Source organism: Scyliorhinus torazame, chromosome 6 (assembly GCF_047496885.1).
Source record: "Scyliorhinus torazame isolate Kashiwa2021f chromosome 6, sScyTor2.1, whole genome shotgun sequence".
Lineage (NCBI taxonomy): Eukaryota > Metazoa > Chordata > Chondrichthyes > Carcharhiniformes > Scyliorhinidae > Scyliorhinus > Scyliorhinus torazame.
The window spans coordinates 306,268,476-306,289,252 of record NC_092712.1 but is presented as its reverse complement, the minus strand read 5'-3'; the positions used below and the strand labels follow the sequence as shown (position 1 = coordinate 306,289,252).

At 46.9% G+C, this 20,777-nt stretch overlaps 2 protein-coding genes across 3 annotated transcripts in view; one reads left to right on the top strand and one right to left on the bottom strand.

Moving 5' to 3' along the window:
* The window catches only part of eci2 (enoyl-CoA delta isomerase 2), a 197,257-nt gene extending 185,978 nt beyond the window's left edge, over positions 1-11,279 (top strand). The window contains exons 9-11 of one of the 2 annotated variants that reach the window (XM_072510003.1): positions 1,491-1,634; positions 6,182-6,296; positions 10,835-11,279. In XM_072510003.1, coding sequence (XP_072366104.1) covers positions 1,491-1,634; positions 6,182-6,296; positions 10,835-10,872 — 297 coding nt within the window. In that variant the 3' untranslated portion in view covers positions 10,873-11,279. The remainder of the gene's footprint in view (positions 1-1,490; positions 1,635-6,181; positions 6,297-10,834) is intronic. The other variant, XM_072510002.1, reaches the window with a different exon arrangement.
* Positions 10,422-20,777, bottom strand: part of LOC140425568 (uncharacterized) — a 199,478-nt gene continuing 189,122 nt past the window's right edge. Inside the window, exon 4 of the mRNA XM_072510004.1 lies at positions 10,422-11,545. Within this exon, the coding sequence (XP_072366105.1) occupies positions 11,308-11,545 (238 nt within the window). The 3' untranslated portion in view covers positions 10,422-11,307. The remainder of the gene's footprint in view (positions 11,546-20,777) is intronic.

The window sequence follows — 20,777 nt, the reverse complement described above, 5'->3', positions numbered from 1 at the left end:
GGTCATCGATGGCACCCCACTGTGATAATGGAAGGTTTTGAAATCTATCATGCAGCACTAATCCAGTAATTATAACCCTCCGCTTTACGTCAACAGACAGAGGGAAATGGCAAACTGATTTTTATTTTAATAGTCAACATTTTTTTCAAATACTTAAGGGCAGGAATTTTAAAGAATTTAAATTTTAAGTACTGGGTACTTTCACAGTTGATTCTCACTGTTCATGTTTACTCTTTTGGGAGTTCCCTTGAGCTCGACAGTTAGTGTGCTTATGCACTTTTTACATAAATTCAGGTCCCTAGGACCTCCTTCAAAAGGCACCGCACCACTTCCAAAGGGCACCGTATCTCCCCTAAAATACCCCACATCCCCAAAGGACTTTGCAAAGTTTATACCTGCTCCAACCAGGTCTAATCCATACATGTCATGTTTCCCACTCCTGGCTAATGAAAATCAGACATGACTGAACGGAGCTTCTGTTCTGTATGGGCAGCTGGCTCCACAAAATGCACATGTGCAAATCCCAACCTGGACCCATTCCCACTGCCGTGCAAATGGTAGGTGCCATGTTCGGGGGCATGACTTCTGGAATTCGGTCTCTTGTGCCAAAACCAACACCACTGCCAAAGCTTTGAAATGGGGGCTAGATAAATATATAAGAGAGAGGGATGTGATGAGATTAAATAAAATGGGATGAGGTTTGTGTGAAACATAAACTATAGCATTGACCTGGTTGGCCTGTTTCTATGCTGTAAAATTCTGAGGCAAAAAGAAATCCTATTCTGATGGTTTGATTTAAACATTCCTAATGGTAACACATAGTTGTAAACCAACCTTTCGTGACAAATGTGTATTTCTTTACAAGGTTGCAACACTCTCCAGAGCTCTGTAACAATTTTCAGGTGGGTCTCTGAGACTAGAATTGTAATTTTGTATCTCCTACAATGTAAAGTACAGATAGCAAGGAGTAAGCAGAAACTTACACAGCATGGTAGCACAAGTGATTAGCACTGTGGTTTCACAGCACCAGGGTCCCAGGTTCGATTCCCTGCTGGGTCGCTGTCTGTGCGGACTCGGTCTGCACGTTCTCCCCGTGTCTGCGTGGGTCCTCCAGGTGCTCTGGTTTTCTCCCACAGTCCAAAGACGTGCAGGTTAGGTGGATTGGCCATGATAAATTGCCCTTAGTGACCAAAAAAGGTTAGATGGGGTATTGGGTTACGGAGATAGGGGTGGAAGTGAGGGCTTAAGTGGGTCGGTGCAGACTCGATGGGCTGAATGGCTTTCTTCTGCACTGTATGTTCTATGTTCTAATCTACAAATTCAAGTAATTTGTGTAAATCACAATAGCACATGTTAAAATTTTGAACTCGTTGATTGAATTAATGTTATTCTTTACTTGTAGGTTTTTCTGTTGTTCTAGAAATAGTCAGTCCGAAGCTGTCTATTATTATGGGAGTAGTAAGTTAACATTATTTCTATCATCCAATTAGGCCAATGAAATCATCTTGTTCAACAAGAAATTAACAGCAGCTCAAGCTTATGAACTGGGACTGGTGACTGAGGTATTCCCTGACAGTACGTTCCAGAAAGAGGTTTGGAAAAGATTGCATGCTTATGCAAAACTACCTAAAAATGTACGTAAACATTTTCATTAGAATACTTTAAATAAAACTTTTCATACTGGTACCAATATGTAATTTATGCTTGGATGGATTGTATGCTCATTCTAGCTACTACAAACGTATACATATTGTGACTATAAGAGCAGGTCAAAGGCTCTGAATTCTGCAGCGACTAACTCACCTGACTCCCCGTCTGTCCAATCGACAAGGCGCAAGTCAGTAATGTGATGAAATACTCTCCACTTGCCTGGATGAATGCAGCTCAACAATACCCAAGGAGCTTGACACCATCCAGGACAAAGCAGCCCACTTGTTTGGTACGCATCCATAAACATTTACCCCCTCCGCCACTGTCGCGCAATGGCCGCAGTGTGTACCATCTACAAGATGTACTGCAGGAACTCACCAAGGATCCTTAAACACCTTCCAAACCCACAACCACTACCATCTAGAAAGTCAAGGGCAGCAGACTCATGGGAACACCACCACCACCTGGAAGTTCCCCTCCAAGTCAGTAATCATCCTCACTTGGAACTATATCACCGTTCCTTCACTGACACTGTGTCAAAATCCTGGAACTTCCACCCTAACAGCACTGTGGATCTATCTGTCAATTCTGGCCTTTGATGATGGTGTAAATAATATCTTTCCCTGCTCATGGCACTGTAGGTGTTCCTGTACCTAATGTACTACAGCGGTTCAAGAAGGCAGCTCACCACCACCTTCTCCCAAGGGCAATTAGGGGTGGGCAATAAATGCTGCCATAGTCAATGACGTCGACATCCCATAAATGAAGAAAAAAATGCTTTTGGCTCTTAGTCTACACTTCGATTCCTGATTCAAACTTCTGTATGTTTCCCTTTCTTATATTATTTGGAACATAAAGAGCTGAGGCATTGGGTTTAGATTACATATTTCATTCTTGTATCTATGCAATTTTCAGTAGTGTGACAAGGGCTAAATCGCTGGCTTTGAAAGCAGACCAAGGCAGGCCAGCAGCACGATTTTATTCCCGTAACAGCCTCCCCAAACAGGTGCCAGAATGTGGCGACTAGGGGCTTTTCACAGTAACTTCATTTGAAGCCTACTTGTGACAATAAGCGATTTTCATTTCATTTCATTTCACTTGGCTATCACATCGTCCTTGTTACATTTGTTCAATGACGCAAAGTAAAATCATAGAAAATTAATACTAGAGATCGAGAATACACAAAGCAAAAATGAAGAAAATGGATCACGTGATATGAGCATGGGAGTGGTTGCATTTTCACAAGCTTCTGGTCCTGCTCATCTTTTAATCTTTATTTTTATCCTTGTGGACATCTCTTTTATGTCTTTTTTCAGTTAACATGGCTTGTACCATCTGCCAAGGTTTGTTGGTCAATATTTCAGCACATGGAGTCGAGATAATATGTTGTAATCCTTGTTGATTCGTGGCGACTGGAGGGAGTTCAGGTGGGGCCTATATTTTGGTTGCACAGCTCCTTGAGATGTTTCCTACCCTGACGATACTGTGCACACCAATAGATGATAGCTGCTTGCCATTAAAGTGATCCTGCTGATAATCTTGGTTCTGCGGTGCAGGATATTAGAGCCTAAATTTAGTTGAGAGGCACTTTTATGGAGGCAGTAGTGGCAACGGGAAGTATCTTGTAGCAGAGAGAGTATCATCTCTGGTGAAAGCCCGCCTCCGCACGGTTTAGTTCCTGCTGCATGGCCTAACATCCATCCTGAGGCATTCCGGTGAGGACTAAGGGAAGCCGGTGAGGAGCCTGGTTGTGTCCTGTGTCTCTGGCAAGATCGTGGAGATGTTCCCAGCCGAGTTTGAGAAGTGGCTGCCATGTATTGGGAGTCTCAGTCTGGAGGACAAGCAGCCTGGAGCACATTTAATCCTCTCTCCGAGACCAGGGGTTCGGTTGGCCTTCCAATCCATGGTTCTGTGTAATCCTGTTCCTATTGATCGAGAGAGGGTGGGGGGTGCCGGGCTGTTTTCGCTTCCCCCCCCCTCCCCCCATTGTTGCCCCCCCCCCACTGTTAGAACTCATGTGGTTCATGCTCCATCATTCCTTGGATAATCCTGAAGTGTGCTCTCCGTCTCAGATCCTCCTTTATCCTGGATGTCTACTTACTTTGTGCGCCAGTGGAGTGGTCTTTGTCCTGAAGACTGCCTTGTTTCTCAGTTGTTATCCTGGTCTTTACTCCCTGACAATCATTTAGTTGTTAATAAATGTTGTCCATCCATTCATTTGCAGGGAAGTAAATGTGTTGGGTGTGATGTCCTGAACTGTTGGTTATCCTGCTTTGATAAGGTTTTGTCATGCTAGGCTGAGTATTGAGTTTGGGATTTGTGCACAGTTTCCTTATTCTAATATATCCTTGGGGGAGGATGAGCAGAGCTGCAGCAGGTGGAGAGTGTGGGTGGTAAGGTTATGTTTGTCTTCGCTATGTTCAAGGAAGATCCTCCATAATTAGGTTTCTCTTTATTTTTGGGCTCCACTTTTCTCCATCAGGCCCAGGAAGATCGTGTATTATCCTGTTAAGGACTGGGGCTTTTTGGACTCTCCTTTAGTGGGAGGGTCAGTTGTTTCTTCTGATGTGGGACTCCCTCTTTGTCTGTTCTACTGCTGTCAGTGCTCTTGTGAAGGAGGCCACAATATCCTCTATCTAGTGGTATTTTGTGTATAATGGGGTGGTCCCTGCCAAGTGGGTTTATTTTTTTCTCTTCTCTTAACTGTTGGGGCATGAGGTATTGGTATGTATATTTGAAGGTCTGAGGTGGCGGAGAGGTGTGGTGTCACATTTGGGAAGTGGCTTGGCTTTAAAGGGGTGTTCGGACTGGGGCGTTGGGACTGGCAGCCACTTCTCAAACTCGGCTGGGAACATCTCCGATCCTTATTTTTCCCTCGTGGTGGTGTTGGTCTGGGCCAGGCTCAACATTTTGGTTAGTATCTTGTTGCCCATTGAGCGGGGATTCCTCTCTTGGGGATAGGCCCTCATCTGGAGAGGCATAGGTTGGATAGGGTCCGAAGAGTATATCCAGTAATTATCCTTATTTCGCTGGACAGTTCAATGGGACCCACTCGGTGATTGATTGACCGGTTCTCATTTGGTAGTAATATTTTAGGTGGTGGTTTGTGCATCCAAGGGATTAGTTCTCACAGTTCTTGTTCTTCTCTTTTCTCCTGACTTTGAGAGTTTGTGGGGCATTGCTTCTATTTCTCTCTTTGTACTGGTGCCTGTGAGGGCTGACTGTGAGGGCCTAATCCAGGCATTGTCAAACTCGTGGGTCGCGGGTGGGTGTCAGGAGGGTCACGGAGCCGTCCATCGCGGCGCTCACGATCGTGCAAATCCACGTGCAACAGCCGAAGCAGCCAGCTTTTAATAATGCCAGCTGCGAGGGGCCTTCAAAATGGCCAGGAACTGATAAACAAAATTTGGCCGCACTGTGCATGCGTGCCCGATCATCGGTGCCTACCCGCATTTGTTTTTATATGGTCGTAGCCTTTTTTTTACAAGTTCGGGGAGGCCAAAGGGACTATTGGGCCAAAGGGACACAAAATCATTTCCTCCATTTTTGTCAGCAACAAACAAGGTAAGAGAAAATGGTGGGTTGCGAAGGTCGGCCGGCGTGGGTCACGAAGGTCGGCCGGCGTGGGTCGCGAAGGTTGGCCGGGTTGGGTCCCAAAGGTTGGCCGGTTGGTAAAAATGGGTCCCTGGAAAAAAAGTTTGAAAAACACTGGCCTAATCCTTTCATCTTTTGACTGGTCCTGGTTGTGTGGGTAGGGGTGACTCCGGGAGGGGTGGGTTCGCCCTCCCTACCAGCGTGTTCCCCCTTTGGGGGTCACAGTGACGGCCCTCCCATCCTGAACTGGGTCTCCCCTCTGTCTTCTAATTGGGACAAGTTTCTATTTTTTTTGGTTCTAAGCCCTGAAATATCCTGTTCTATTGAGGGTGGTGCGGGTGACTTGGTGATCTGTTTTGTCCTTTGATCTGGGGTTGAGTGAGGGGATTATGGGAGTGTGGATTCTTGTTCTTGGTTTCTATGCTTGCCCTTTTTTCTGCTTTTATAGGAGACCTAAGGCTGAGTATGAAAGTTTGATTGTGCTCAGTCCTCTCTGTCATTGTTATTGTCATTTTGCTATCTTGGCAGTAAGGATGGCTGCCTTTTCCGGCCTGGATATGGAGAAGAGTCTAAATTGCACTGTAAGAGTTTGTCGATTGCTCTTAGCACTGGGGTTCTCAGGTTGTTGTTTTATTCTGTTACATTTTGTTTTATAGTTATGGGTGAGATGTAGGTCAGTGATCTTGCCTGTATCCTGTTTGGGTTCAGACAGATCATTTATCATGGAAGGAACATGTTGGGAATTTTGTCCCTGAATCATCTGGTCTCAAACATTCCCAATATTGATTATTGTTTTGTGCTGTACCTGTTGTACATTGACACCTATGACCATCTTTTGCGTTTGTTTGTTGTTGCAAACCTCAATAAATATACTTTAAAATAAATTAAGAAAATGACTAGAGAGGGAACAGGTTGCAAACAAAAATGTTTTTCATAGGATTTACAGTGCAGAAGGAGGCCATTCGGCTCATCGAGTCTGCACCGGCTTTTGGAAAGAGCACCCTACCCAAGGTCCACACCTCCACCCTATCCCCATAACCCAGTAACCCGAGGTAATTAATTATAATTTTTTGTTGCTTATATATATATATATATATATATCATCAATTTTCACCTGTTGAATGAACACATCACGACCATGGTTTCAAAATATTGAAAAACGAGAGACGTTTTACTTAAGTGTTCCATAATTTTGTAACAAAATTAGGTGTCCCTATCCCTGGCTGTTAGAACAATCTGGATGAATTAAGAGGAGTAAGCTAAACGGCCCTTCACACCTGCTCTACAATTTAATCAGATCATGGCTGAACCTCAACTCCACTTTCCCCTTGAACCCATATCTTTGATTTCTTTTGTGTCATATCAGTCTGAGCCTTAAATACACTCTGTCTGAGCATTCACCTCCCTCCGGGATAGAAAATTCCAAGGGTTCATAACCCTGAGTGAAGTCATTTCTCCTCCTCTTAGTCTGAATGTCCATCCCTTTTTCCTGAGATTATACCCTTAGTTCCTGACACAGCCCTCTGCAACATCTGTGCTCCTCTAATACTGGCCTCTAGAGCATCCCCAATTTTAATCTTTCCAATAACTGATGGCCATGCCTTTAACTGTCTGGGCCCTAATCCATCCATATGCCTCTCTACCTCGCTTTCCACCGTTAAGACACTCCTTAAAACCTACTTAGATCACCAAGGTTTTATTCATCTGAGAAAATATCTCCTCATATGGCTTGATGTCATATTTTGTTTTATAATTCTCTTCTAAAAAGCTTTGGGACATTTAAATACACTATATAGATATAAGTTGTTATTAATTAAAACTGTACAGGTCTCACCAAGGCCCTGTACAATTGTACTAAGACTTCCTTATTCTTGTACTTCAACCTCCTTTCAATAAGGGCCAGCAGGCCAGTTGTCTAATTGCTTCATATAACTTCATGTTAACTTTGTGTCTCTTGCACGAGGTCAGCCAAATCCCACTGAACTCCAACATTTCTTTGGCAAAGAGTCATCCAGACTCAAAACATTAGCTCCCTTCTCTCTCCAGATGCTGTCAGACCTGTTGAGATTGTGCAGTATTTTCTGTTTTTGTTTCATTTCCAGCATCCGCAGTAATTTGCTTTTATCCAAAGTTTCTTCGTTGTTCATCATTTAAAAAATATTCTATTTTTCTGCTCCTCCTACCTAAATGCATAACCTCCTATTTCCCCACAATATACACCAAATGCCACCTTTTACCCATTCACTTAACCTATCGATATCCCTTTGCAGACTCTTTAGGCTGCATTTTCCCTTGGGCTTTGGGACCCTAATGTTGGGACCAGTGGCACAATCTTCTAAGAGGTGGCCTCCTAATTGTCCCATTAAGGACAGCAGGCAGGCTTTAAGAGCTGTCAGCCCAATCAGAGGGTCAGCAACCCGAGAGCCTCAGCAGTTCCACCTGGAGATGTGGGCTGAAGCAGGTCAAGAATCGCAAAGGTGACTCAATATGGAAGTGCCCTTGGAAGCATAGATGCAAACAAAAAATTATGAGGGCCAAAATAGTTCTCAGAGCAGAGGAGAAACCCGTCTGGTAGAATTGTTTGTGACACAAGTTCTGCCTTTCCTCCCCGTGGCTCCATCGTTGGGTCATGAAACATCCATTATCGATGGCCCCGAGGCCAGCCATAGGGAGGCCACCACCATTGATCTGACAACCTTTGCAGGCAACAGAGAAGTGGGGAGGAAACTCTGCCTACATCAAATTGCCAGCCAGAATGGAAAATTGCTCCAAGTTAGGCCTTCACAGTGTTAATTTGCTGCTCGTGTCCATGAAGCAAACAGCTGATCTTCTGCTCAATCCCCCTTGGGAAGGTTTCCTGGCAGTGGGAATTCATTCGGGGGCATCCTGATATGGCTTCCCAATTTTCCGGGCACTCCACTCCCCCTGCTTTCATGATGGGCCTGGGAAAATTCAGTCCTTTGTGTCCTTCTCACAAGTTCTTTCCTACCTAGCTCTGTATCATCAGCATATCTGGATGTATTACATTTGTTCCATCGTCTACAACAACCAACAACACTTATGGCACCTTTCACAGAATTTTCACAGTGCGGAAGGAGGCCATTTAGCTCATTCAGTCTGGGTTGGCTTCCTGAAGGCACTTTCTACCTAATCCCACATCCCTTTCTTATTCCGTAACCTTGCACATTCCTTCTTTTCAATAGCAATCCAATTCCCTTTTGAATACCTCAATCGAACCTGCCTCCACAACCCTCTCAGAAAGTTAACTCCAGACTCCAACCACCTTTAAAATGACTCCAACCACCATTAAAATGTTTTCTCTCATTTCACTTCTGCTCCTTTTGCCCATTATTTTGAATCTGTGCCCTCGAGTACTTGATGTACCCTTGAGAGGGATCGGTTTCTCACTATTTACCCTGTACAAACCCGTCAGGATCTTGAATACCCTGATTAAATCTCCCCTCAGTCTTTTCGCCAAGGAAAATAAACCCAACCTCTCCAATCTATCTTCATGGCTACAGTTGTTTATCCCTGTAATCATTCTTGTGAATCTCCTCTGTACCCGCTCCAATGCCAGACCCCACTAATATCCTGGACTTAACTGAAATCCGCTTTCATTAACTCCTCTTCGGGAACTGCAGGTGGTCTCAGCAGTGGCCACTGCTTGAACCTGATGTTACTTCTCCAAGGTCGGACATCCTTCCCAGATGGTCTACAGTTAATGCCTCACTGAGTGTTAAATGGCTGTGGGACAGCTGGTATTGGCGGGGATGCGTTCCCTGGTGGCAGGGAAAAAAGCTGAACAGAATAAAGCTGCCCAAGGTGCTTCACAGGAAAGTTATAAAACAAAATATAATTTTTCAGTAGGCGAGGGGGACATCCTAATGCGAGGAAGCCCGCTAATGAGATTCAAATGTATTTAAATGAGGTTCCTGACCTTTATGGCCGTGTACCTCATTGCATCAGTGTCAGGGCGGTGACAATCACATCACGACATCTCGCCAGCGCGATTCTTGTTTTTGGCACCTCTCAGGATTCTGCAGCCATTGGGAGAAAAAACCTGGCCGTAGTCTTCTGGGACTGTCTCACAAGAGGAAAGTTAAGAAGACAAGCGGAGAGGCATAGGGAGGAAATGCCGGAACTTGAGGTCTAGGCTAATGAAAGTATGGCTACCTCTGATGGAGTGATCAAGAGGCCAGAATCAGTTGAGCGCAGATATCGTGGAGGGTTGTGGGTTTGTAGGAAATTACGGAGATAGGGAGGGATGAAACCATGGGGGGGGGCTGGGATTTGGAAACAAGGAAGGGAATTTTAGAATCAAGGTGTTACTGGAAATCAGTGTAGGTCAGTGAGCACAGGAGTGTCAGGTGAATGGTTTGGATGTGAACAGCAGAATTTTGGATGATCTCAACTTTACGGAGGCTAGATAAGACAGATCGGACAGATATATATGTTGGAATAATTGAGCATAAAGGTAACTAATGAATGAAAGAGTGTTTCAGCAGAAGATAAGTTGAGACAGGAATGGAGTCAGGTGATGTTACAGGGTGGAAATAGGCAGCACAAATACATGTTCCGAAGCTCATCTCAGGGTCAAATATGACAGTACAGTATGCACATTCTGGTTTAGACTCAGACAGTTGCGAGGGAGAGGAATTAAGTTGGTAGCTAGGGAATTATGTAAGTCATTAATATATATTGTAAATAGCTGAGGTGCCAGTATTGATCCTTGCGGCACCTTGCTAATAACAGCCTGCCAACCCATATGTGACAATTTATTCAATTTCTCCCCCCATCCTTTAAGCAACCCTGTATCTATGTTAATATATTGACTTTGATTCTCCGTTCCTTCACGCCGGCGGGATTCTCCGTTCTCGCTGCAGTGAATGGAGATTTGGCTGACCGCCAAATTCTCATCCTCGTTGGCAGCGATAGCGAGGCGGATTCGCAATGAAGAATCCTGTCCATTACCCCCAATCCTGTAAGCTTTTATCTTGTCCAACAGCTTTGCAAGGGGAGCATGAATTTAGGTTTATCCTTACTAGTGGAGCTAAATGCTCGCTACTGATCCTGCTTGGATTTTAAGACTGGATAACTAGACACAAGGATTGCTTAACATCCGGTTAGCGATTTTAAAAAATTGTGTGTAAGCATGTTGAATGAAACCTTTATAGGCATTGTTACTTTGCTGTCTAGAGACCGTTCTTTATTTCAAAGATAATAATCCAAGGATTGAAAATACTATTTAGCTTTACATTCATTATCAGTTGCTCCATGCATAAAATTAAAGCAAATTATAACTGATTATGTCAATGTGTTAATTTATATAGTGGTAATGTAATCATTCTGTAACCTAGCTATGTGTTATGGTAAGTGGCTATTGTCATTTTAAGCTTTGAATATAAATTGCAACATCCATATTCTTATCACATTGCTCACTTCAATCTTTTCATATACTTATGTTGCTTTTGCCAGTCATTTAGATGGCTTTTCATTGCAAGGTAATTTGATAACTAAATTATTTTGTAAGGGATCCAATTGAATGAAATTTGTTAAACTTGATGTTGTATTCATGTTACTTTCGTTTCAGTCTCTGGCCTTTTCAAAACAGCTAATAAGAGGTGTTGAAAAGGAAAAGCTACATGCTGTCAATGCCCAAGAATGTGAAAGACTGGTGGAGAGATGGTTATCTGAAGAATGCATGAATGCCATAATGGGATTCTTTGAAAAAAAATCAAAGTTATGATTTTGTTTCCCCGCTAATCAGTAATTTACATCCAGAAGCCAAAATTCTAGTTATGATTGCATAACATTTTTATGTTATTAATGTTTTAGATTATGCTATAATTTTGTTCTTCAATACTGCATTGCAATGTAATTACTAATCAGTCAGCCAAATTGCTATATGGTTTTCCTAAATGTTTACAGAAATGTATAACTTTAAAAGTCCTTTTTATGTGTGACTACTATTTTGGAAAATTATGGATCGGTGTGGAGTTGAAATTAGAAACATTAAAGCACCTGAACTGAAACAATTTGCGATACTAAATCACTCTTATACACTTAAAATTTGTAATTTTGCATCATAAATGGATAATACCAAAAACAACGATAAAGCTGTTCTGGCAGTCTAACTGAATGAAAATTAATTGCTTTGCAAGCTGACTGTATATCACTGAACACAACTTGGGCGCATCTGTGTCCAGAAAAGATTACTGAGTCAATGGGCCCATATTTGCACAGCTCTTGGAGGATGAACCATCTGTACAACATATCAGGCATGTCTTTTCTTATTGCCCACCTATAAGAGAGAAAATTTAGAAAGTGTTAAAATAGTACAAAGTCGGCACAATTTAATCCTTAATCTCAGTAGAAATTAAAACCTAATTCCTAAATTGAAGTATAACCGTCAGAAAACTGAGACCGAATTCCATTTTATATAATGTGGGATTATATTAAATGCTTTATTAAAAACAGACATCTGTACAGCTGTTTTAGGATCACCCTTACAGAACCAGATGGGTAATTGCTTGATCAAATATGTACGTTTAAAGGAACATTTAAAGGAGGTAAGAGAGGACTAGGAAGAAAATGCGAGGGCTTCGGCAGCTGAAGGCACTTCCACCAGTGGTGTAGCAGTTAAAATGTACAAGATTTCAATAATGCAGATATGAAGGGGAGTTGTGGGGTTAGAAGAGATTACAGAGATAGGGAGGGACAAAGTCATGGAGACAAGTACGAGGAATTTTAAAATAGAGATATTGCTTAACTAGGAGCATATGTAGGTCAGCAAGCACAGTGAACGGGATCTGATGTAAGAATACAGGTAGCAGACTTCTGGATGACATCAGTTTACAAAGGGTAAAATGTGGGAGGCCAGCCAGGAGAGGGTTGGAATAGTCGAGAATTGAGGTAACGGAGGCAGTGGTGAGGGTTTCAGCAGTAGATAAACTGAGGCAGGGCCAGAGTCAGGCAATGGTACAGATGTGTGAATAGGAAATCTAAGAATGGTGCAAATAGGTGGTTGGAGGTTTACTTCTGGTTCAGCTATGAGAGCAAGGTTGCGAACACACTGGTTCAATCTCAAACAGTTGCCAAAGAGGGGGATGTAGTTGGTAGCTGAGGAACAGAGTTTGTAACTGGGACCAAAGACTTATTCTCCCAACATTTAATTAGAGAATTTTTTTTTTTTTAATCCAGATGCTAGATGTTGAACAAGCAGTCTAATAATTTAACAGTGGAGAAATCAAGAGAGATGGTGGTAAGATAGAGCTAATGTGTTTCTGGATGATATTGCCAAAGGACACCATGTAGATGAAATACAAGGAAACCAAGGCTAGATACGTTGGGAACACCAAAGGTAGTAGCAATGTGGGAGTGGAAAGAAAAGCCATTACAGGTGATACTCTGCCTACAATTAAATAGAGGCAAATGGAACCAGGTGAGTGCAGTCCCACCCAGCTGGAAGACAGAGGGAGGTGTTGGAAGAGGATGGTTTAGTCAACTCTGTCAAAAGCTGCAGAAAGGTTAAGTGAGACAAGGGGGAAGTTTACCACCGTCACAGTCATAAGGTGTCATTTGATAAAATCTGATACTGTGGCAGGAGTGACTTTTGGGAAGGACGGGCACAGAATTGGGGGCAAGAACATGTTGAAGGATTTTGGCGATGTGAGTGATTTCACAGGTCACTGTAATAGCTTGTGCACTGCCAGTGACGTGTTGTAGGCTTTTACAAGTTTATTGGGTGTTCCAAACTTTACTTGGTAAAGGGATAGGAATGTTTAGGCTCGAGTTCTTCCAAGACCTTCACCTCAAGTTCCTTATTAGTAAAGGAGCAAAGTGTAGGTCGGAAGTATTCCTGCAAAGAAGTAGTGGCTGAGCAATGTATTGCACCAGCTTAAGCGGCCAGGGACACACATTGGCCTCCCCTGTAACTTGCACATCTTTTTTCAGTAGAAATGGAAAATCTGCTTCACCTCAAGATCCTACAGCTGTTCCCATGCTGGCTGACAGGAGTAATTAAGAATTTCAAATCTCACTTGTCTCTGCAGTTATCAGGACCATCCCATTTACGATTTACTGGAAATCAGACTTCCCATTCTAATTAATGCCAATGCATTACAGGAGAAAAGAACATTTTCAGCAAACAACCTCCCCTGACCTCTTCCCTTCCCCCCCCCCCCCCCCCCCCCCCCAAAACCTTCAGGAAATCTCAAGTGTAAATCATTATTTGAAAGCTCTTCTCAGCAGAATTTCTGCAGAACACTGCAGTGGGTAACTTTGGCACCAACAGTGACAATATTCAGTTTGTGTCCTGGCAATATTGGAAACAGACCTCATGCAACTTAACATTGAATTTTCAGTGCAGAAGGAGGCCATTCAGCCCATCGGGTCTGCAGCGGCCCTTTGAAAGAGCACCCTACTTAAGCCCACATCTCCACCCTATCCAGTACCCCACCTAACCGTTTTGGACACTAAGTGCAATTTAGCATGGCCTATCCACCTAACCTGCACATCTTTGGACTGCGAGAGGAAACCCGGAGGAAAACCACGCAGACATGAGGAGAACATCCGCACAGACAGTGACCCAAGCCGGGAATCAAACCTGGGACCCTGGAGCTGTGAAGTAACAGTGCTAACTACTGTGCTACCGTGCCACCCTAAATATAATTAGGTTCAATATAAAACTGAAGGAACTTGATCGGGGAACTTGCGATCTCAGAAAGATAAAGTGGGAAGGAAAGCTAACAGATAAGATAATGCATAAACATTGAGAAATGTTCACACAAGTGATTAGGCTACAAACTAAACATATTCCTACAGGAAATAAAGGGCATCCATCAAAAGCTGGAATTCCTGAATATAGATTCAAATAATAATGAGACTTGAGGGACATATTGCAAAATAAAGGTGAATCACAAAAGAAAATCAAGCAAAGTCCTGACAATATTGTGAGTGTTTGATGGATGACAAAAGGTGTTGGACCAATAAGAGACTTTGTAATAAAGGACATTTTTTGGAAGATGAAGAATTGACAGAGAGGTGCTGGTAGGTTTTTATTTTGGTTTAGTTTCACAGGGCAGACAGATGATCGGTATATGGCTGTATTGCTATGCTATGCATTTCAATGAGGGAAAAAAACTAAAAATATTAGTCTATTGCAAGCTTCAGTTTTGGAATGCAGGCGTCAGCATTTCCAAAATGAGGAATGCCTTTTTTATGCCTCGTATATCTAACATTTTTACTCTTATTTAACAATGTTGTGCAGAAAGAATGCATAAATAAGGGTTGCCTGCAAGGTATGGTACCTACATATATGATAATGGAAGATTGTCGTGAGCAATGTCAGATTACAAATGTCGTAAACTGATTAGGCACGAATATAGCTAGGATAGCCATGGCCATGATCAGACCCTTCCTGGATTGAGGTAACTACACTCTTACTGTACTTTATGAGGACATGAATAAAATTATTAAAGACAATTTGTTGTCAAGTGCATGATCCTATGTGGGGAACTTTAAATCCCCAAAATGTGGATTTGGGTCAGATGAGAAATAAATCATAGAATCCCTACAGTGCAGAAGGCAGCCATTCGGCCCATCGAGTCTGCACCGACACTGCGAAAGACCACCCTACCTAAACCCAATCGAACCCGGGTCCCTGCCGCTGTGAGCAGAATGGTAACCACTGTGCCGCTCGTAAAAAGGGTTTTGAAAGTGTTCGTCTGAGATTTGAACCCCGGACCTTTCGCATTTTAACACCATGAAAATCGCGAATCATACGTCATGACCAACGATTCAAGTTCCCAAATTCAACCTACCTAGTTTTTAGCGGAGATGGAGAGCAATCAGTTTCAATTTTTAATCTTTTAATGAGACTACATATTTCATAATTTATCTTCATTTTTATGTTTAACTTGTTCAGCCAGGTTTCCTGGGAAGGGAAGCTTTGACTGCTGAATCCAGTGGGAGAGTATCTTAACCGCGCTGGTTTGGGCTAGGAAGTGGGAGAGGAGGGGGAGAGGAGCATCGAGTGTCGCTTTACGCAGACGACCTGTTGTTGTATGTGGTGGATCCAGTGGAGGGGATGGTGGAGGTCATGCAGACTCTAAGGGAGTTTGGGGATTTTTCAGGCTATAAGCTAAATGTAGGGAAGAGTGAGCTCTTTGTAGTAGTCAGGAGACCAGGAAAGGGGGATAGAAGATCTATCGTTGAGGAGGGCGGAAAGGAGCTTTCGGTACTTGGGGATCCAAATAGCTAGGAGTTGGGGGGCCCTACATAAACTTAATTTGACGCGGCTGGTGGAGCAGATGGAGGGGGACTTCAAACGATGGGACATGTTGCCGCTCTCGCTAGCGGGTAGAGTGCAGTCGGTCAAAATGGTGGTCCTCCCGAGGTTTCTTTTTGTGTTCCAGTGCCTTCTAATCGTGATCACCAAGGCCTTTTTTAAGAGGGTAGGCAGGAGCATTATGGGGTTTGTGTGGGCGAATAAGACCCCAAGGGTAAGGAGGGGGTTTCTGGAGCACAGTAGGGACAGAGGAGGGTTGGCATTGCCGAATCTGGGTGGCTACTACTGGGCAGCCAATGTGGCGATGATCCTAAGTGGGTGATGGAGGGAGAGGGGGCGGCATGGAAGGGGTTGGAGATGGCGTCCTGCAAAGGAACGAGCCTGGGGGCGCTGGTGACCGCTCTCGCCGACAAGGTACACCATGAGTCCGGTGGTGGCGGCAACGCTAAAGATCTGGGGCCAGTGGAGACGGCACGGGTGCAGTGGAAACCTCGGTGTGGTCCCCGATCAGGGGTAACCATCGGTTTGTCCCAGGGAGGATGGACGGGGGGGTTTCAGAGCTGGTATCGGGCAGGGATTAGAAGAATGGGGGACCTGTTCATTGATGGGACGTTTGCGAGCCTAGGGGCACTGGAGGAGAAGTTTGGGCTACACCCGGGAAATGCTTTCAGGTACATGCAGGTGAGGGCGTTTGTGAGGCGACAGGTGAGGGAATTCCCGTTGCTCCCGGCACAGGAGATTCAAGGTGATTTCGGGTGTATGGGTCGGAGAGGGCAAGGTGTCGGCGATATACCAGGAGATGAAAGAAGAATGGGAGGCGTTGGTAGAGGAGCTGAAGGGTAAATGGGAAGAGGAGCTGGGGGAGGAGATTGAGGAGGGGCTATGGGCTGATGCCCTAAGTAGGGTTAATTCCTCTTCTTCGTGTGCCAGGCTTGGCCTGATACAATTTCAGGTGGTTCATAGAGCGCATATGACGGGGGCGAGGCTGAGTAGGTTCTTTGGGGTAGAGGACAGATGTGGGAGGTGCTCGGGAAGTCCGGCAAACCATGTCCATATGTTTTGGTCATGCCCGGCACTGGAGGGGAGTGGCGGGAACAGTATCTAAGTTGGTGAAAGCCCGGGTCAAGCCAAGCTGGGGGCTAGCACTATTTGGAGTAGTGGACGAGCCGGGAGTGCAAGAGGCGAAAAAGGCCGGCATTCCGGCCTTTGTGTCCCTAGTAGCCCGGCGAAGGATCTTGCTAATGTGGAAGGAGGCGAAGCCCCCAAGCGTGGAGGCCTGGATAGATGATATGGCTGGGTTCATAAAGTTGGAGAGGGAGGGGGAGGGGGGGAGGGGGAGGGAGGGGGAGGGAGGGGGGGGAGGGGGAGAGGGGGGAAGGGAGGGGGAGGGAGGGGAAGGGAGGGGGGGAAGGGAGGGGGTGGGGGGGATGGGGGGGAGGGGGGAGGGGGGGAAGAGGGGGGGGATGGGGGGGAGGGGGGTGGGGGAGAGGGGGTGGGGGGAGGGGGTGGGGGGGAGGGGGAGAGGGGGGTGGGGGGGAGGGGGAGGGGGAGGGGGGAGGAGTGGGGGAAGGGGGTTTATTTGGGGGGCATTCAAGCAAGAAAATACATGAATGAGCCAGAAAACTGCCATGTACGGGAGGAATCCAATGTACAAAGCTCTGTATCAAATCGATTTACCATGTTCATGTCTTGCTATGTGAGCTTTCTTTCTGTTTGTTACAGGGGGGGGGGGTTTGTTTGTAAGGGTGAACATTTTTGTTTAAAAATTCTTAATAAATATATATATACATTTTTTTAAAATCAATTTAATCCCGCCATAGCACCTCTGACTTGAACTCTGGACTCTACTCTATTTCCCATTTACTACTGAGATACATATGTATCCTTATAATTACTATAACCACACCTGCTTCATTTGGATTTTTACTGTGTCAGCTCAAGGGCAGGATCCTCCATTGGCCGACACCGAAATCGCGAAACACGATTGGGCGGAGAATCAGTTCAGACTCCAAAATCGCAGCACGTGCCAGTGTGATGCCAAATCGCAATTCTCGACAGCATCAATGGGTACCGGAACGCATGTACCGTTTGCATATCGTTAGCGGTCCTGACCGCCTGGGGGGTGGGGGGGAGGCAGAACCCGCGGTGCCAACAGGGGCCACCATTTAGCCCGTTGGACCTGGTTGGGCACTGGGTTATGCACCATGCTAATGTGTCGGCCTTTCACCCCCTGCAGACAATGGATATTGGACTACAATCAGCAATGGGGTGTTCTTCCTCTTAGTCACCGCAGCGCTGGGGATGCCTTTTGGCTGTACGAGCTGGAGCTGCTCGAGGCGGAGGAAGCTGCTGCAGCTGCGGCCGTGGCTCATGACACCAATCCAGAAGCCACAGACCGACGCAGAGACCCACTACAACAACGCCCATACAGCGACCATGTGTGTGATCGAATGGTACTTTGGCGTCCTGAAGATTCGCTGCAGGTCCTGGACTGCTCCGGAGGGGCCCTCCAGTGTAATGCTGAGAGGGTCGCCCGCATCGTGGTGGCCTACTGCATCCTCCACAACATCGTGCAACACAGGGACGATGATGCTGGAGGATGAGGAAGGACAGGCCTTGTCCAATGAGCAGGATGCGGGGGAGGGGGATGATGAGCAGGACATGGGGCCCGGGCAGGCAGGCGAGGCCGCATGACGTCATTGCCAGGGCCAGCACACACGGGACACTCTGATCGCCTCCAGGTTCACCAATTAGGAGGGAGGGGGTGAAGAGGAGGGGGGTGCAGGCCAGTGGCACGGACACCACATCCCAGACCCACACCCCATCACTTCCCAAACCGCCTGCTTGCGAACCCCTCCGGTATACATAGCTACGTACTGGGGGCCCTGGGTTGGGAGTGACAGCTGGTCGGGTCTATGGGATGGAGGATGATGGCAACCCGCTCTGCGATGAGCCCTGGTTGCCCACATCGTATGACAACGTCTGATTCATGCCCACAGTAGCACCTTCCATCTGGGTGATCCCTGCATGCGAGCTGGCCAGTCCATTGCACATCCTGTCGAAACCCTGAGCTGGGGCAGTCGGGGCACCGGGGGGGGGCGGGGGTTAAGCACGGCCCTCCCACAGGGCCTGCACTGGTCCCCCGCATTTAGACAGAGTACCGAGGCAGGTTTTGACAGTGTTAACAGGTGCTTGCGCAAAAGAATATACACCATCTGTGCCCTAGCCCCTATAACTAAACTGTGCCCTGCACCGTGCCGACGTAACTGGTGTTGAACTTTCTGGCCTTACAGGCCCTAACACTATGCCTAGGTGGTTCACCAGACGGTACAGCAGGAGTGGAGATGGCCTGCTGTGACTCCTCTCCTGCGACAAGGGTCCCCGTTCGTGCGCGTCTCCTGTGGCAATCCGGCCTGGATGGGCCCGGTCGCTGCTCGCGTGTCCCGGGTGGTGTGTTGCCGCCCTGTTGTGCCTGCAGCCTACCAGATGCACCAGGGGCAGGAAGTTGGGGGGGGGGGGGGGGGGGGGGAGGCGGCGGGTGGGGGGGGGGTGCGGAGTTTGAGGTGCTGCGGTGTTCCGGCACCTTCCCTGCGGGAGTCACCAGTGCGGGCCACACCACCTCCTCCTCCTGTGAGACAGCAGCCCTGTTCTGGGCCTCGGCCACCGCCTGCACAGAATACCCCAGGCCTTGGACACACTGATCCATAGCCGAAACCGTCGCCCCCAATGCCTCCACCGCATACGGTGCCGGGCTGGGTGGCACGCATGACCGGCACCAACCCCTGCAAGTGCTGGATGCCCGCCATTATCCCCTATTGTGGTCCCTGGGTCTCTGACTGCATCTGCACTGTGGCTGCGACTGGATGTTCCAGGAGCCCGGGACCCGTCTGGACGGCAGCTGGTTCCTGGGGCTGGCCTGGCCTCCGACCATCCAGGGGTTGAAGGGGACGAGGGACGTGGGTGAGAGTGGTAAGGGGGGTGTAGGATGAGGGTGGGTGGGTTGAGGGGTGTGAGGGTGGTATGTAGGGGTGGGGGGGTTGATGTCTACACGCGTGTCATGGGGATCCGCAACTCAGCGGGGTCTCACTTCCTCGCCCACCGCCGAACTCCACCTTGGTGACCTCCCTTTCCTCCCCACCGACCACGTCCAGTGCCCTCTGCTCGGGCATGGTGAAGGGCCGCAGGTCTGGTGGTCCCCCTCCGGTCTTCCCCCGCATGCAGCCCAGGGGTTGGGTGGATGGTGGCCACAGTGGCCAGGGACCCGGCCAAGTCGGCTGGCATGGGTGTTGACATGTGGGGCAGGGTGGGGGTTGGGCGTGCCCTGGGGGAGTAGCCGGGTTGCAGATGTGTGGGCGGGCGGGGTTAGTGCCAGGGGCACAGAGCAGCCGACTCACCCTGGCAGCCCTGAGGAGGTTGTGGAGTTTCTTGCGGCACTGCATGCCGGTTGATGCCGTGTTGCCCACGGCCCTGACCGCCTCTGCCATCTGTGCCCAGGCACGCGAACTGGCGGGTTTCCTCCCGGGCCGGAGTTTAGGGTCATCCGTCTCTCCTCCACGGCATCCACGAGGGTGTCCAGCTTAGCATCCCTGGATCGTGGTGCTGCACTCCTTCCAGCCGACTTGTTGACTGGGACGGTATGCATGGGGGGGGAAGGACCATTTAAGTGTTCCTGAAGCGTGTGGGCCTCATGTGGGGCAATCACAGATCCGGCGAATGAGGCACCGTTTGCCATGGAATTGATTGCGTTCCACGTGGCAAAGTTGCCGGCCCATTTCAAGTAACTGAATCGGTGCAGCTATTGCACCATTCCTTCTGCCGTAAAACGCCATGGTTCCCACGCCGGTGTCAGCACTTAGCCGCATAATCGGAGGATCCAGCCCTTCGTCTCCGAAACGGAGAATCCCACCCCGTATGTGCATTTTGGTTGCTATTTCAGACCCGAGGCTATCACTTCCAATTCCTTACAGCTTTGACAAAGAATGATCCAGACTCGAAATGTTAGCTCACTTTTCTGACTGCTGTCAGACTGCTGGGATTGTCCAGTATTTTGTTTTTGTTTCAGAGTCCAGCATCTGCAGTAATTTGCTTTATAACTTCTAGTTCCACTTTTTTGACAATAAGCGATTTTCATTTCATTTCATTTCATTTCTATCCATTTAAAATTCTCTTTATCCTTCATAAACCCTTCACTCCTGTTGTCATTTATTCTTTCACTTCCTCCCTCTCGGGTACTCTGCCCTCATTA